General features: G+C 41.2%; 2 protein-coding genes across 2 annotated transcripts; one reads left to right on the top strand and one right to left on the bottom strand.

The window, feature by feature from the left end:
* Positions 1–5452: 5452 nt before the first annotated feature.
* Positions 5453–8352, bottom strand: LOC111606246 (paraneoplastic antigen Ma1 homolog). The gene is made up of 2 exons (XM_023326572.1): positions 7324–8352; positions 5453–5593 (listed from the first exon to the last, which is right to left on the bottom strand). The coding sequence occupies exons 1-2, from the start codon at positions 8135–8137 to the stop codon at positions 5547–5549; spliced, it is 861 nt and encodes a 286-aa protein (XP_023182340.1). The 5' UTR covers positions 8138–8352; the 3' UTR covers positions 5453–5546.
* Positions 8353–13818: 5466 nt separating this feature from the next.
* LOC102225242 (programmed cell death 1 ligand 1-like) lies at positions 13819–14910 on the top strand. The gene is made up of 4 exons (XM_023326824.1): positions 13819–14089; positions 14442–14702; positions 14814–14818; positions 14905–14910. The coding sequence occupies exons 1-4, from the start codon at positions 13819–13821 to the stop codon at positions 14908–14910; spliced, it is 543 nt and encodes a 180-aa protein (XP_023182592.1).
* Positions 14911–15837: the final 927 nt, after the last annotated feature.

The raw sequence follows: 15837 nt of genomic DNA, 5'->3' as shown, positions 1-15837 counted from the left end.
AAACGGTGTGGAGGAGTCTGCTCTGCATCACCAGAACCAAACATAGACAAGCAGCATTCAGTTTCCCCTGTATACTAGAACAAACTTCCAGAAAACTGAAAACCTGCTGAAACACTGACTTCTTTTAAATCAAGGCTAAAACTTACCTGTTTATAGATACCTTTGATTATCAACTTCAAAATAGATGATTAGAGTCTAGATAACGTTTTATCATTTCTCTTTTTTAACACATAGCTTATTTTTTATTGTTATATTTTCATCATGTAAAGGAACTTGAACTTATTGCTGAAATATGCTATGCAAATAAACTTGATGTAATTTGATCATCGGTGGGATGAAAGCTTTTTTTATTTTTGTGCTTTTACATATGAATGTGTTGTGTTTGCTTCAGAGTTGTAGTTTTGGTGTTCAATTAAAGCAAAACAAACATTTTTAAACACTTATTTTGAGTAGAGAAAAGAAAACAAATCAGAAGCTGATATTTTTCAGAGCAGCCCTCTCTCTCATACTGATGCTCCTGAAGTGAATCTCTCTCAAGCCCTCTGTCTTTGGCATCATTCTCTCAGCCTGCACCTTCATACACACACAGCAACAGAAGAGATGAAGGTTCACAGAGTGGATGCATCCTGTCTTGGTCTCCAGGGCCTGATGTTGGAAACGAAGAGGAGCAACAGGGAGGGACCGACCTGAGCCCAAGAGATGGGAACCATGGTGACTCCCAACATTTACAGCCAATCACTGTCATTTTATTTAAATATATATGCTTAGTATCTGTTGCTCTTTATCTGTGAAACTGTATGTGCTTTAGTGAGTGCAATCAGTTAATTTTTAATTTATGGATAAATAAACAAATCTTCCCAAATGAACTCTGCTGTCAAACAAAAATGCTAAAAAAAGAAACACTCTTTATTGTTTGGTGAAGAAAATGGATCCTTGTGCATGAGAGCAAACTACAGACAGTTCAGTTTGAAGGTGACTGTTAAAAGTGGAATGTAAAACAGCGTGAAAGGAAAGTTGTGCAAAAATCCTTCCTGCTCGTTGCCTCGGTCGGCGCTGTGAGGAGAAGGTTTCATTCAGAACAATGACTGAGACGGTTTGGTTTCTGTTTCTGGTGACGCTGAACTTTCTGGGCTCTGTTCTTATCCCAGCAGGTAAGAGAAATATTCTTTGATTTTACTCTAATGTTAACAGTTTGATTTTTAAAGCAAAGATCAAACAAATATACCAAGAAATGAATGAATGAGATTTTAAATTAAAAAGAAGCTAAATATGATATAAATTTACACTTAGTCAAAAATAAAGATTTAGGACATTTTATAAATCCTGTGTAAAAACTGCTTGGTGTTAAGAGTTAAGAGGAACATTTAAACACATCAAACCATATAAAATACAAAAAAAATGAAATTTCTACAAATCGGATGTAAATTATTTCTGATTTGATCCATCAAATCTGAACAGCTGATGTTTAATAAGAGCAGAAAATATTTGACTACAGTCCATCACTGACTGTAGTAAATCTACATAATTTACCCATTTTAACCTCAAACCTTCAGTCATCATTAACCCAACATGTTTGTGGCCACAAGGTGAAAACTAAAGCAGTTTCTTCAAAGACAAATTTCTAACACATGTAGCCCAATTACACCGTTTTAACATGGGTAAGGGCCCCTGAGTTCATTAAACTCATCAAGTTATAAATAATAATTTTAGTACACTCTCGTGTTTTAAACTTATGTTGAGTTTAGAGTAATAATATACCTGTATTTCTTTCCCTTCTCACCAAATAGTAGACTTAAACAGAAATAACACACTCTAAGTATAGTTCTTAATAAATTAAACGTACACCTGTAGGAGAATTAAACATGTATTAAACACATAAACAAATGCACAAACTGTGAAATACTTCACTCTTTTAAGTTCACACAATATATTAATTAATGTGGGCCCACAGTTCTAAGTTCACCTAAGCCGGCAATACTTAACTAAAATAGTGTCCCAACAAAACAAAAAGAAACCCCGTTGCAGGCCTGTTGTGAAGCGTGGAACTTGGCGCCCCTCTCCGAGTGAAACCCCGAGCCCTTTCAACACCTCACCCGTCCTCAGTCCAGCCAGCAAGATGTCCTCAGGCCCCAACCAGTCCGGTAGTCCTCAGGATTCGGGAACAGAGACGTCCAGCGTAGCCCAGTCCTCCAACCACTCCACCACTCTTTCCACATGCGTAGCTCGCTGCTCCAGGCGCTACTCCATAAAGCTCCCACTTCGGAAACTTTAACTGAACTGTCCGTTAGCCGGGTTAGCTAACAGTCCTCAACGGCTATTCACTGAGTTAGCGAATAATAAATGCCTCAGCGAGCATTACATATAGTGTTCAGTGAGCTCCGGTCTGGAACTCACAGCAGCGGTAAAACAGAGCGTAGGGTTGATATACTTTCACCGACTGTCGAGCTGAAAGCCGAATTATGTACAAACCCGTTCGCTAAATTCTGTCACGTCTTCTCTCTTTTTTGTGATTCTGACTCTCTCTTCCTGTCTCTCCCCTCTTCTCTCTCCTCTCCTCCTGACCCTCAGCCAACCACGGACCAGTCAAGTTCCTTTGATCTACCCCACTTCCTCTTGCAACATGAGCCTTTCAAAATAAAATACAGTGAAAATTACTTTTTAAAGAACCTGAAATACAGTTTCTGGTTAACACTGATTAATAACATTTTTAGCATATTTAAGCAACACATTCTAAACTATCACTCCTTTGAACTTAATTCCTTACAAACACCTTTAGTTTGGACCGGGTTACACCCTCCCCCCTCTAAATGTCTGGTGTCCTCAACAGACTAACACCTGACTAACTGAACAATGGGAAGGGCAGTTTAAACTACATTTTAGCTCTGTATTTTAATGACAACACCCCTGTGAACAATAGTGAGGGGTCGATCACTAGATTTGCCAGGTTCATCATAAGTAAGTCTCACGACTGGTTTAATGGTACGTTTTGGTCTGGAATGTGCATGACTCATCCATCTGTCAGAACTACTTGGACATGGCCTGTCATCTTCACTAGAGACAGGTTCAGGTTCAGATTCAGATGCTGTGTCATCACTGGTTAACCTCTCCACAATATGGTCTGCTTCTTGTGAGGGTTCCTCGTCCATTGCAATATGAACCTGAGGCCCTTTTGGTTTACGTCTATTGTTGTGTTTTTGGAGTATTCCCTCCAGATAAGTCCGGTATGGTCGATGTGGTAACTCCCACTCAAAGTCAGATGACTCGGTGGACTCCCCAGGTGCCACCTGTACTGAATGATCACCGTCGTGTCCCTTAGACTTAGTTCCTCTTCGTGCTCTTGTTGGTAACTTTTGGTGAACCTCTGGAAGATTATCCACTATAGGCAGACGCACATAGTCTCCTATGGGCAAAAGGTTGTCTCTATGCATAGTTTTGAACTTCCCTTTTCCATTCTGTGGCTTCACTTTATACACAGGCAGATTTGGCATCTTCTCCACAACAACATAGGGAATATCACACCAGCGGTTCTCAAGCTTATGTTTCCCTTTCAGTCCAAGGTTTTTCATCAAAACTTTGTCACCAAGTTCCAGATGATGAAACCCAAGTCTCCTGTCATATGCTTTTTTGTTACGCAGATGTAGTTTGTTGGCTGCTTCAGTTGCCATGTCATACGCTCTTTGCAAGTTATCTTTTAACTTTGCAACATAAGCGGAATGCTGATGTTCCCCATCTTCACCGAAAGACATCCCAAAGCACATATCGACTGGGAGTTTTGCTTCTCGCCCAAACATTAGGAAATATGGAGAAAATCCAGTTGCATCACATTTAGTGCTATTATAAGCATGCACTAAGTGAACAACATGCTGGCTCCACTGTCTTTTCTTTTCCTGATTCAACGTTCCCAGCATGGATAGCAAAGTCCTATTAAATCTCTCTGGCTGCGGATCACCTTGTGGGTGATACGGAGTTGTCCGAGATTTTTAATGCCCAACAGCATCAACAGTTCCTTGATGAGTCGAGACTCAAAGTCCCTTCCCTGATCGGAGTGAATACGTGTTGGAAGTCCATAATGCACAAAATACTTCTCCACTAAAATCTTAGCAACTGTGAGAGCCTTTTGATTTTTAGCAGGAAAAGCTTGAGCATATCTGGTGAAATGGTCTGTGATGACTAACACATTGCTGATGCCTTTGGAATCTGGTTCCATGGAAAGGAAATCAATACAAACCAGATCCAATGGACCAGTGCTAACCATTTGGTTTAAAGGTGCTACTTTTGAACACGGAGTTTTCCGCAAAACACACTCTCCACAGTTTTTAATGTACTGTTCAACATCAGTGGACATTTTAGGCCAGAAAAATCTACTTCTGAGCAAATCAGTAGTTCTTTCAACTCCTAGATGGCCTAAATCATCATGAAGAGATTTCAGCACAGTTGCTCTGAACTGGGCAGGCAGGACCAGTTGGTGAGCTTTGTGTGAGGACTGAGTTTTACTCACACGATACAACAGTCCATTTTTCATGTGTAACTTTCCAATCTCTCTCTTCATGGCCATCATCTCTGGATTAGCTTTGAGGTCATCAGGCCATTTTCCATCGCTCAGCACTTGGATGATTGGTCCTATGACAGAGTCGTCACTTTGAGCTGTAATAAGTTCTTGTCTTGACATTTGTTCTAGTGAGTTTAGTTGCAATCGTGTAGGATAAGCATACACATCAGGGATGCACTCGGGAGAGATTCCAAGCTGTTCTGCATAAGTAGGAGAATCTGTAGGAAAATCATGGGTGCCAACTCTCTGACATATCGACTTTACTCCCGCTTGTGATATACTTTGCCACTCAAGATCCCCTTCCCCAGGATCCATCCGTGACAATAGATCGGCATCAATGTTGTTTTTTCCCCGTCTGTAGATTATGTCAAAATCGTAGGCTGATAAGTCTGACAGCCAACGATGCCCAGTAGCATTTAGCTTTGCTGAGGTGAGGACATAAGTCAGGGGATTGTTGTCCGTTCGTACAGTGAAGCGTGCTCCATAGAGATAATCATGGAATTTCTCCACAACCGCCCACTTAAGAGACAGAAACTCCAACTGATGAATGGCATAATTCTTTTCTGACGAGCTTAGTTTGCGGCTAGCAAATGCCACTGGTCGCAGTCCCTCAGGATACTCTTGGTAAAGGACAGCGCCTAGTCCGTTCAAACTGGCGTCTACATGTAAGACATAAGCTTTGCTGGGGTCAGCGAAAGCCAGGACCGGGGCATTGGTAAGGCAGTGTTTCACTTCCTCAAATGCATCAGTGCATGCTTGATCCCACCTCTCCCGGAATGGCTCCCGTTCATCCAAATAAGCCTTAGCTTCACCCTTTTTGGACTTCCTCCCACTCTGTGTGGGTCCATATCCTTTAGTTAGGTCAGTCAATGGGCGAACTATGGAAGAATAACCCTGGATAAACCTCCGGTAGTACCCACAAAATCCTAAAAATGACCGCAGGGTCTTCAGATTAGTAGGCATCGGCCAGGTAGTGACAGCTTCAATTTTTGCTGGATCAGCTGAGACACCTTCTGCAGACACTATGTGTCCTACATATTTCACCTTTGTCTGACAGAACTGACATTTATCCAGAGAAATCTTGAGCCCTACTTCTTGAAGTCTGTCCAGAACCTTTAGAAGTCTCTCCTCATGTTCTTCTAGAGTCTTTCCAAAGATAATAAGGTCATCAAGGTACACAAGTACTTGGAGGAGGTTCATGTCACCTACTGCTTTCTCCATCAAACGTTGGAAAGTTGCAGGGGCTCCGGTGATACCCTGTGGCATCCTCTCAAACTGATAAAATCCTAGAGGGCAAATAAAAGCTGTTTTTTCTTTGTCCTCTTCTTTCATAGCTATCTGATAATAGCCACTCCTCAAATCTAAGACTGAAAACCACTGACTACCAGAGAGGCAGTCAAGAGCTTCATCAATACGGGGTGTGGTGTATTGATCGGGCACAGTTCGACTGTTAAGTGTCCGATAATCAACACACATCCGTACATCTCCATTCTTTTTCCTCACAATGACGATGGGAGACGCATATGGGCTTTTAGACTCTTTAATGATGCCTGCAGCTAGAAGTTTCTGTATATGACAGCGTACATCATTAATATCTGCAGGAGCAATGCGTCTGGAGCGCTCTCGAAATGGGCGGGGATCTGATAGCCTAATTGTGTGCTCCACCTCTTTAGCGAGTCCCACATCCAGCTCATCCAGAGAAAAAACAGATGCTCGTTCAGATAGCTTCTGACAAAGTCTTTGCTTCCATTGTTCTGGAACCGGTGACTCTCCAAAATTTATCAGACTTGCATCAAATCCTAAATTTACAGTGTTTTGTTTGGAAACTGTGGTGACAACATCAGTGACGCACAGACATCCCACAACAGTGCCAGCTGGTACTGTTATGTCTCTCAAAGATTCATTCTGGAACAATAACGTCAGCTGGTTCACATCCACAGCATTACTTGGAATCACCATGGCTTGTAGCAGTACACCAGCAGGAAGTGGATTTACGTTTGAAGACTCAACTACCAAGATGTCTTCAGAGAGAGGCTTCTCCACATCCACGCTGCAAGATGCTTTACATATACTTCCAGCAGGAAATGTCAGATCGCCAGGACCCTCCCATTTTACACATCCGATCTCTTCGTTTTCTTCTTTTAAATCCAAGTTTCTTTCTGCATCTCCAGGCAAAACCCCGCAAATTCCTAATGTTTGAACCTGCGCCTCAGATGTTTCCTCACACAGCTGAGCCAAGCGTTTTGGAAGATTGGCTTTTGCATTGGTGCCAATGATGACAGGGGTTTGGTCTGGACCAGGTGGATCTGGACAAATCAGAGCTAGGACTGACAAAGTAGCTGGAGCTCCAGTCACTTTCTTAGGAAACTCCATATCTACTATCACATAGCCAAGATATGGGTAGCTTGACTCACTCAGACCCCATATGTCCAGTTTACTGACAGGGTGAATGGGTGTGTCAAACAGGTACCTCCTGTACCAGGATTCAAAGATGATGCTAACCCGGGAACCACTGTCTAATAGGGCATTACATAACTGTCCATTGATTTTTAAAGGTTCCAGGGACGGTGGTCCTATTAGTCCTTCTGGGAGCCCGACCGGTTGTAGGTTAGCCACTGCACTCTTTCTCACTGTAGCACTTTGCTCAACACTTTCATCAGTATGAGGCTGAGTATTTGAACTTTTAGCTTTTTTGAGTGCTTGGATTAGCCTCAGAATGACTTTATTTTGATTTTCAGGACTTCTGCATTTGCTTGCTATGTGTCCACTTTCACCACAGCGATAGCAAAAACGTTCATCCATGTCAGGATGTCTATTTGGAGTGTGCACTGCCATGACAGCTGGTGTTGTTTCAGCCTGATGTGACACTCTCGACTTGACTTTTTGCTGCAGCTGTTTAACTTGTTTCTTTAAAGCGACAACATCAGCATCCAGACTTGGTTCTTTAAGTCTCTCTCTGTCAGTTGAACATTTGTCTTGCTTGTCTGCCGTATCTTGAAGGGATTTTGAAGACAACGCAGCGAACATTGACTTCACCTCTTTTATCTCGGCTCTTAGACTCTGAATTTCACTCTGATTGTGGTCCAACTGAGGTTTTGGGTGGACTGCACGTACTGATGGAGACAATTTAGCTCTAGATGCTTCATACTCCTCTTCAGCACGAATTTCACGCAATAGTTCAAGAAAGGTCGGAGGGTTCCCTTTTCTCTCCCTCAACCTGAGCTGAATTAGCATTAAGTCTGAACCCACTGCGCCCTTAAGCAACTGTTCAATCCGAGCTTTGTTCATGCTTGAGGCAGGAAGGCCATCTTTTTGAACTACTTTCGACAAACTGCGCTCTAGTCTTCGTAGGAAATCTGACAGCTTTTCCCCAGACTGTTGCTGCATCAGTCTGAAAGCAAAGTATAAATCATCTCCTGACTCTGCCATCCCAAATGCACTGTCAAGAGCTTCTAGACACTCTTCCGGACTGACATCTGGATCCGAAAGGCGAACTGCCTTGATGACTTCTAATGCAGGACCTTTTAGGCTCTCCATTATTCTCCTTCGTTTTTCTTTGGGCGAACATTCACTCACTTCCACCATCATGTAAGCTTGCTCCAACCAATGATCAAATTGTTCCTCACCTGCAGGAGTAGGTAGTATGCCAGAGAAAGTGCGCAGGCGGCGAAAACCTCCAGCTTCTGTTGCAGGTTTAGCTGCTTTGTCCAGTAGATCACTCACAGCACGAATGAGGGACTCTGTAGGTGAGGGTACAGGTTCTGACCCAGTTAGAAGAGCATGCACATCCTCTGCAGTCTTCCCTTCTGCTTGTAACAGAGTATTTAGTTTGACACTAAAATCTTCATCTGCACTTGAAGATTCTGCCACAATGAATATAGGCCATACTGTAGATTCATCTAAAGTCAACACCTCATTTGGTATGTCTGCATTTGTAAGTTTTTCCCTGCACTCACAAAGCACTAATATTTGATCTGTTGATTCGTCAAACATTCTTCCCCTCACACGCACACGCCCAAGACACTTTATAGTTTGCAATGTCTCTTCTATTTGTGCAACTTCTGTATTTTGAGGAACTTTTGTCAACAAGGCATGGCTCTCATTTATGCCCTCCCCTAGACACCAGTTCTTAAGTTTAGTCACCATAACCTCAGTTTGCTCCATTTTCTCTTAATTTTTTTTTTTTTAAAAAATAACGATCAGGAAAGTACTTTGAACTAATATATCAATAAACTCAAACAACGAATCCCAGCGGTGCCTCCATTTTATGTAGCCCAATTACACCGTTTTAACATGGGTAAGGGCCCCTGAGTTCATTAAACTCATCAAGTTATAAATAATAATTTTAGTACACTCTCGTGTTTTAAACTTATGTTGAGTTTAGAGTAATAATATACCTGTATTTCTTTCCCTTCTCACCAAATAGTAGACTTAAACAGAAATAACACACTCTAAGTATAGTTCTTAATAAATTAAACGTACACCTGTAGGAGAATTAAACATGTATTAAACACATAAACAAATGCACAAACTGTGAAATACTTCACTCTTTTAAGTTCACACAATATATTAATTAATGTGGGCCCACAGTTCTAAGTTCACCTAAGCCGTCAATACTTAACTAAAATAGTGTCCCAACAAAACAAAAAGAAACCCCGTTGCAGGCCTGTTGTGAAGCGTGGAACTTGGCGCCCCTCTCCGAGTGAAACCCCGAGCCCTTTCAACACCTCACCCGTCCTCAGTCCAACCAGCAAGATGTCCTCAGGCCCCAACCAGTCCGGTAGTCCTCAGGATTCGGGAACAGAGACGTCCAGCGTAGCCCAGTCCTCCAACCACTCCACCACTCTTTCCACATGCGTAGCTCGCTGCTCCAGGCGCTACTCCATAAAGCTCCCACTTCGGAAACTTTAACTGAACTGTCCGTTAGCCGGGTTAGCTAACAGTCCTCAACGGCTATTCACTGAGTTAGCGAATAATAAATGCCTCAGCGAGCATTACATATAGTGTTCAGTGAGCTCCGGTCTGGAACTCACAGCAGCGGTAAAACAGAGCGTAGGGTTGATATACTTTCACCGACTGTCGAGCTGAAAGCCGAATTATGTACAAACCCGTTCGCTAAATTCTGTCACGTCTTCTCTCTTTTTCGTGATTCTGACTCTCTCTTCCTGTCTCTCCCCTCTTCTCTCTCCTCTCCTCCTGACCCTCAGCCAACCACGGACCAGTCAAGTTCCTTTGATCTACCCCACTTCCTCTTGCAACATGAGCCTTTCAAAATAAAATACAGTGAAAATTACTTTTTAAAGAACCTGAAATACAGTTTCTGGTTAACACTGATTAATAACATTTTTAGCATATTTAAGCAACACATTCTAAACTATCACTCCTTTGAACTTAATTCCTTACAAACACCTTTAGTTTGGACCGGGTTACACACAACAAGCTGATAATGATTGTAATGTAAAACACAATGCCTCCGGGTCAGGCTCTAATGTGGGACGGACAGTGACCAAAGGCTGGGATGTTGGCGGTCTGATCCTCGGCTACAGAAGCTGGATCTCAAACTGAGATCCAGCTTCCTTCTCTGGGAAACTGAGCTGGTGTGAGAGGGTGAGAGGTTCCGGTCAGATGTAGCTGGACTCACCTCAATGCAGAACCATTAGCCTGAAGTGGGAGTGAAAGAGTCCTGAAGGAGTTTTAGGAAGGTTCTCTCCTCAACTGTCATGAAGCCTCAAACAAAAGTTTGATTGTGACCAAAGAACCACCAACCTTAACTTTCATCCTTTCATCATCACAGATACTGAAGTGACCTGTGTGCACAATCAGAGCTGCATTTTACCCTGCATGTTTCACATGGACTCTGTTTCCATCGTCCACTGGATTCACATGACAGACGGAGAGCCACATGCACACTCCTACAACAACCAAAATCAGCTTTCCTTCCAGAACCCAGAGTTTAGAGGCAGAACATCGCTTTTCCGAGATCAGCTCTCCAGAGGAAATGCATCGCTGCTGCTGACAGGAGTGAAGGTCCAGGATGAAGGAAAATACAAATGCTTTGTTTTCACAGAGAATGGAAAGAAAGAGTTATATGTCTACCTAAAAATAGATGGTAAAATTTCTTTCTTAAGATTGTTCTTTGTTTCCAATCAGGTTGCTTTGACTTTGCTCTTTTCTGGTTGTGCTTGCAGCTCCAGTCTCTGTAGTCAACTTCCTTCATGTAGACAACAGGATCATCTGCAGCTCAGATGGGATCTACCCTCAGCCTAAAGTCACCTGGTCCACCGTCCCTCCATCCAACACGGCTTTAAAATCCACAACTTCTTCCAAATGGACTGAGCAGCAGCTTTACAACATCAGCAGCTCTCTGATATTTCCAGACGGAGGATCTGATCTGACCTACAGCTGCACTGTCAGCACGCGCAGCAACAAGATCACACAGATTTTTAAAAAACCAGGTAAGCAGCAGCCCAGATTGCACCACTTCAGTCTGATGCTTCTTTTAACACCTTCCCTTGACTTATTAACATATTTGACAAACAAATGAAGAAAGGCTTCATTTTGGTTTGCTGTAAATCTCAGACACATTTGTGGGTGGCAACAATGAAAGACTTTACCTCAGTGCTGCTTGTAAGACATAAAATGTGGAGGGGTTTGAGAGTCCCAATGATGGAAGGAGCTCAGCTGTCAGGGGTTTTATGCCACAGGTATACAAGTGCTATAAAAATGTACCAAGCATGGAAACAAGGAACTATTTTCTATCTAAAAGTACATCGTAAAACATCTCTGTTAGGAGCGTTCTTTATTTCTAGTCATGTTGGTTTGACATCGCTGATTTCTTTTTACTCTTTTTGCAGTTCCAGTCTCTACAGTCAGCGTCTCTCAGGATGGAAACAGGATCACCTGCAGCTCAGAGTGGATCTACCCTCAACCTGAACTCACCTGGTCCACTGAGCCTCCATCCAACACGGCTTTAAAATACACATCTGCTACCAAGTGCACTGAGCAGCAGCTTTACAACATCAGCAGCACTCTGAGACTTTCAGACAGAGACTCTGATCTGATCTACAGCTGCACCGTCAGCACAATCAGCAGCAAGATCAAAATGATTGTCAACAAACCAAGTAAGATGCAGTGTGCAGAGAGCATCGATAAAAAATAAGATTTGCATCATTTGACAATAAATAAATAGATAAATAAACAACTGAATGATCAAATAAATAAAAAGCTCTTCAGATTTGCTGAAATATTTAACTGGACCAAAAATAATCTAATAAACAATTTATTTCACATCCAAAAATGTAAATAACAATGTTAACGTTTATTAACCACAGCGGTCTGCTGACTGCAGGAGCAGAAAAAAAAAAAAAAAATAAATAAATAAATAAAATGGCTTTGGGCTTCAACCACATTTAGCTACACAGTTATCTTTAAATAACAGGACATTTAGAAACATTTTAGGGTTATTTCATATAACCTATTGGCAAGAAAAGTAAAGAAAATATAAATAAAAAAGACACGTTCACCTTATCAGACTATCAGTGATTAAACACTCTTTGGGATGACGTTTGAACGGTCCAAACTATAGGTGGCGCTAACAGCATGTGCAGACTGCTCTGTTTGAAAAGGTTCTAAGCAAAAAAAATACACAAAAACACTTAAATATATTTTCTGTTTTATGCCCTTCTAATGATAATGTTAAGTTTGTTTTGTGTTTTATCGTTTTAGTTTCCATTGATGTTAAAAATCCAGATACAATCCCATGCATCTCCTCCAACATGTTTCTGTCAAGCTTCATGTGGAAGTTCAACCACAGCCAGGTCATCCTGCTGCAGACGGAAAGTGGCGCCTCCTACGATGCTGCGTGGAGGAAACATGTGAAGAAGGTCTCAGACTCTGGTGATCTCACACTGCAGGACTTATCTTCAGCACATGAGGGGATTTACACATGTGAAGTCCAAAATGAGAAGGAGACGATCATTTCTAACGTCTTGCTGAGGATTTGTCCATGTAAGATAATTTACTTAACTGTTTCTGAACCCAATTGTATTTGCATTAATTATTTTTATTTATAGAAATACTGGATCAACAACACACACACACACAGCAGGCTCATTTTTTAAGATGAAAAGTGTATTTTGTGAAGGTGTTCAACAGTTTCCTTGGGGATTTCTGTGGCGGTTCATCAGGAATGCTAGGTCCCTTGATTTGGGCTTTTTGGTACCTGCATGTTTGGTGTCAAAGATTAGTCTGTACTGCTGGTATAAGTTAGACCGTTTGTGGTGAGAGTTGGACTTTGTCAAGGTTTCCCTTTGTCACCGATTCTGATCACAACCTTTCTGGACAGAATTTCTATGTTGAAGCCAAAGTGCTGAGGGAATCTGTTTAGATGGTTTTTGCATATGTTGTGGTTTTGTTGGAAGTATAGCCATTGTCACGTGGATAAAAACTCCTAAATGGATGGATGGAAATGACGTATGTGGGAGACTTTAGTCTTGATATCCTGAGGAAGATCCAGAATATGTTAGAGGGAAAATCTTTCGCCATCGAATTCCCGGCGGCCAAATGTAAAATCCTGTTCGCCAAGACTGTCATGAAAAAAAATTACATTAACAAGAATCTGGATGAGAAGAAGTGAGAAATTTATGAAAGCCTTGCAAGGTGAGAACAAATATGCAGAATCAGTGAGTCTATTGAGTCTGCTCTGGATAATATTTGATTCTAGCTGCTTTTATAGGTTTTGGTCAGCAAATCTTATAGCAGCAGGTTTTTGTGGGTGTTTCCCAACGAGAAGAGAGGCTTGATTGAACTACAGGTGTGAAGATTTGATTGTCATGCACCAAGGATTCTGTGTAGCCCAACACAGATGGTCTGGCTAAGGAAAAGGGGGTTTGTGTTTAATGCTAAAGAGGTCAGTTTTCACCCTGATTAGTTCTCAAAGAGAGGAAAGTAACACTTAAATTGCCTCAAGCATCCAGAATTTACCTCCTGCTTTTATATGACACTGTGAGAGCAGCTGACCAATCTTATCATAGACTATACAGATAATATAAAGCAAAAGAACAGTGAAGAGCATGTTTTAAGATTTTCCATTATACCTAAACCCAGATAAGTGGAAGATAATGGATGAAAAGTTAGGAAGGTTCTCTCCCCGACTGTCTTGATGCCTCACACAATATGACCAAAGAACCACCAACCTTAACTTTCCTCCTTTCATCATCACAGATACTGAAGTGACCTGTGTGCACAATCAGAGCTGCATTTTACCCTGCATGTTTCACATGGACTCTGTTTCCATCGTCCACTGGATTCACATGACAGATGGAGACCCTCATGCACACTCCTACAACAGTAATGAAAACCAAGTGAACAACCAGAACCCAAACTTCAGAGGCAGGACGTCACTTTTCAGAGATCAGCTCTCTAGAGGAGATGCATCGCTGCTGCTGACAGGAGTGAAAGTTCAGGATGAAGGAAAATACAAATGCTATGCCAGCACCAATAATGGAAGAAAAGAATTAAATGTCTACCTAAATGTAGAAGGTAAAATATGCCAACAGGTTGTTATCTACTACAACAGGCTTAAATTAAGGGCAGCTGGACTTTTGCTCAGTTTTTTCTTAAGATGTTTCAACTCTTATCCAGCAGTCGGCCTGAAACTGCTCCAAGGACGATGGTCCTCCATGTGCTTAAAAAACTCCAACTTCAAGTTTCTGACCTGCAAATTTCCAGAACCGACAGAATTTTTGACACTTTTCAAACCGTTTTCAGGAAAAACTGAGAGAAAGTGTTATCTTCAGTTTATGTCTGTTGTAGACTGTAAAATATCTTTAGGATTTTTCTTTGTTACTGGTTAAAATGGTCTGACGTTGTTGTTCGTTGGGTTTGTTTGCAGCTCCGGTCTCTGAAGTAAACATCCTGCAGGTAGAAAACAGGATCATCTGCAGCTCAGACGGGATCTACCCTAAACCAGAACTCACCTGGTCCACCATCCCTCCATTCACAACCATTTTAAAATACACATCTACAGTCAACTGGACCGAGGATCAGCTTTATAACATCAGCAGCTCTCTGATGGTTTCAGACCGAGGATCTGACTGGATCTACAGCTGCACTGTCAGAACCCGCAGCAACAAAGTCACCAAGTTCCTGATATGTAAGATATGCTAATTAAATTATTTTTGTCAGAAATTAGTATTTATCTGTCATACTTGGATGAGGTGGATTTTTCTTTGTTTCTCACTCTGTCTTTCTGCTTCTGTTTCAGGGAACGTAAGTGAAGAAACAATCATTGTCTTGTTCTTCACTATTTGTGGGATAGCGTTGGTAGCATTGTCATGTTCTGTGCCTCGCTCAAGAAATAGTGGAAAATAATGATATGAACCTATTGGATGTAAAGTTGTGATCATATTCCTCTTCATGTTCAATTTTCATTCTGAAGAAAATAAAAGAAAAACCAAATCCAAAGATCACTGTGTAGAGACAACAGCAACCTGTCAAGATAACAAGGTCCTTCTTTTTCCTCTGGACAAAAAAAGTGCCTTTCTGAAATTATTTTACATTTTTTTCTCATTTTTTACACTGTACAGTGTGTGGCTCATTGTAGCATTTCTGAATTTAAAAACCTACAGTAACTGAGCTTCAGATTGTTGTTATTTTGTCTGACAAGTCAACCCCAGATATAAAACTTTCCTTTCCTCAGTTTTGTCTAAACAGAGCAGCTAATCCATTTGCATCCGTCCCACTGTCTGCTTTAACCAGCAGAATGTTTAAAATGTAGCTTTTAGAAAAAATGCAATTTAAAATTTCACAGCTGTAGTTGCCATATTTGCTATAATGGCCCCTGATTACTTCTACTTCACTCATGCCTATTTTTAATTTCAAATATTAATTGTAGATTAAGTGGAATTTTCTATTTACCTTCATAATTCACCTTTTATTTTATTTAACAGCTATGTAAATATAATATCCATGTATAAGTAAATATGTGTGATATAATATTGTAAAGAAACAAATATATGTGTATCTGTGTAGAACGTAGAAAGAATAATTTCTACATTCTAATATCTCTGCTTTTGGTTTTTATTTTGTTGTTTTCTTTTATAATGTTCTTTATTGTAAATATAATTCTTTTGGACCCGAGTAAGGATAGCTGTACTTCTACTCAAGGTCAACCTGGAAAGGTCGCTGGTCCATCGCAGTCATAAACATTTCAGCAAAACACAAATATGTTCAGAAATATAATGCTTCCCATCCTCCACAGTGACATGTGGTGGTGGCAGCATCATGCT

This window comes from Xiphophorus maculatus, chromosome 21 (assembly GCF_002775205.1).
Source record: "Xiphophorus maculatus strain JP 163 A chromosome 21, X_maculatus-5.0-male, whole genome shotgun sequence".
Lineage (NCBI taxonomy): Eukaryota > Metazoa > Chordata > Actinopteri > Cyprinodontiformes > Poeciliidae > Xiphophorus > Xiphophorus maculatus.
The sequence above is the reverse complement of the archived record's forward strand: the minus strand, read 5'-3'. Positions and strand labels throughout refer to the sequence as shown.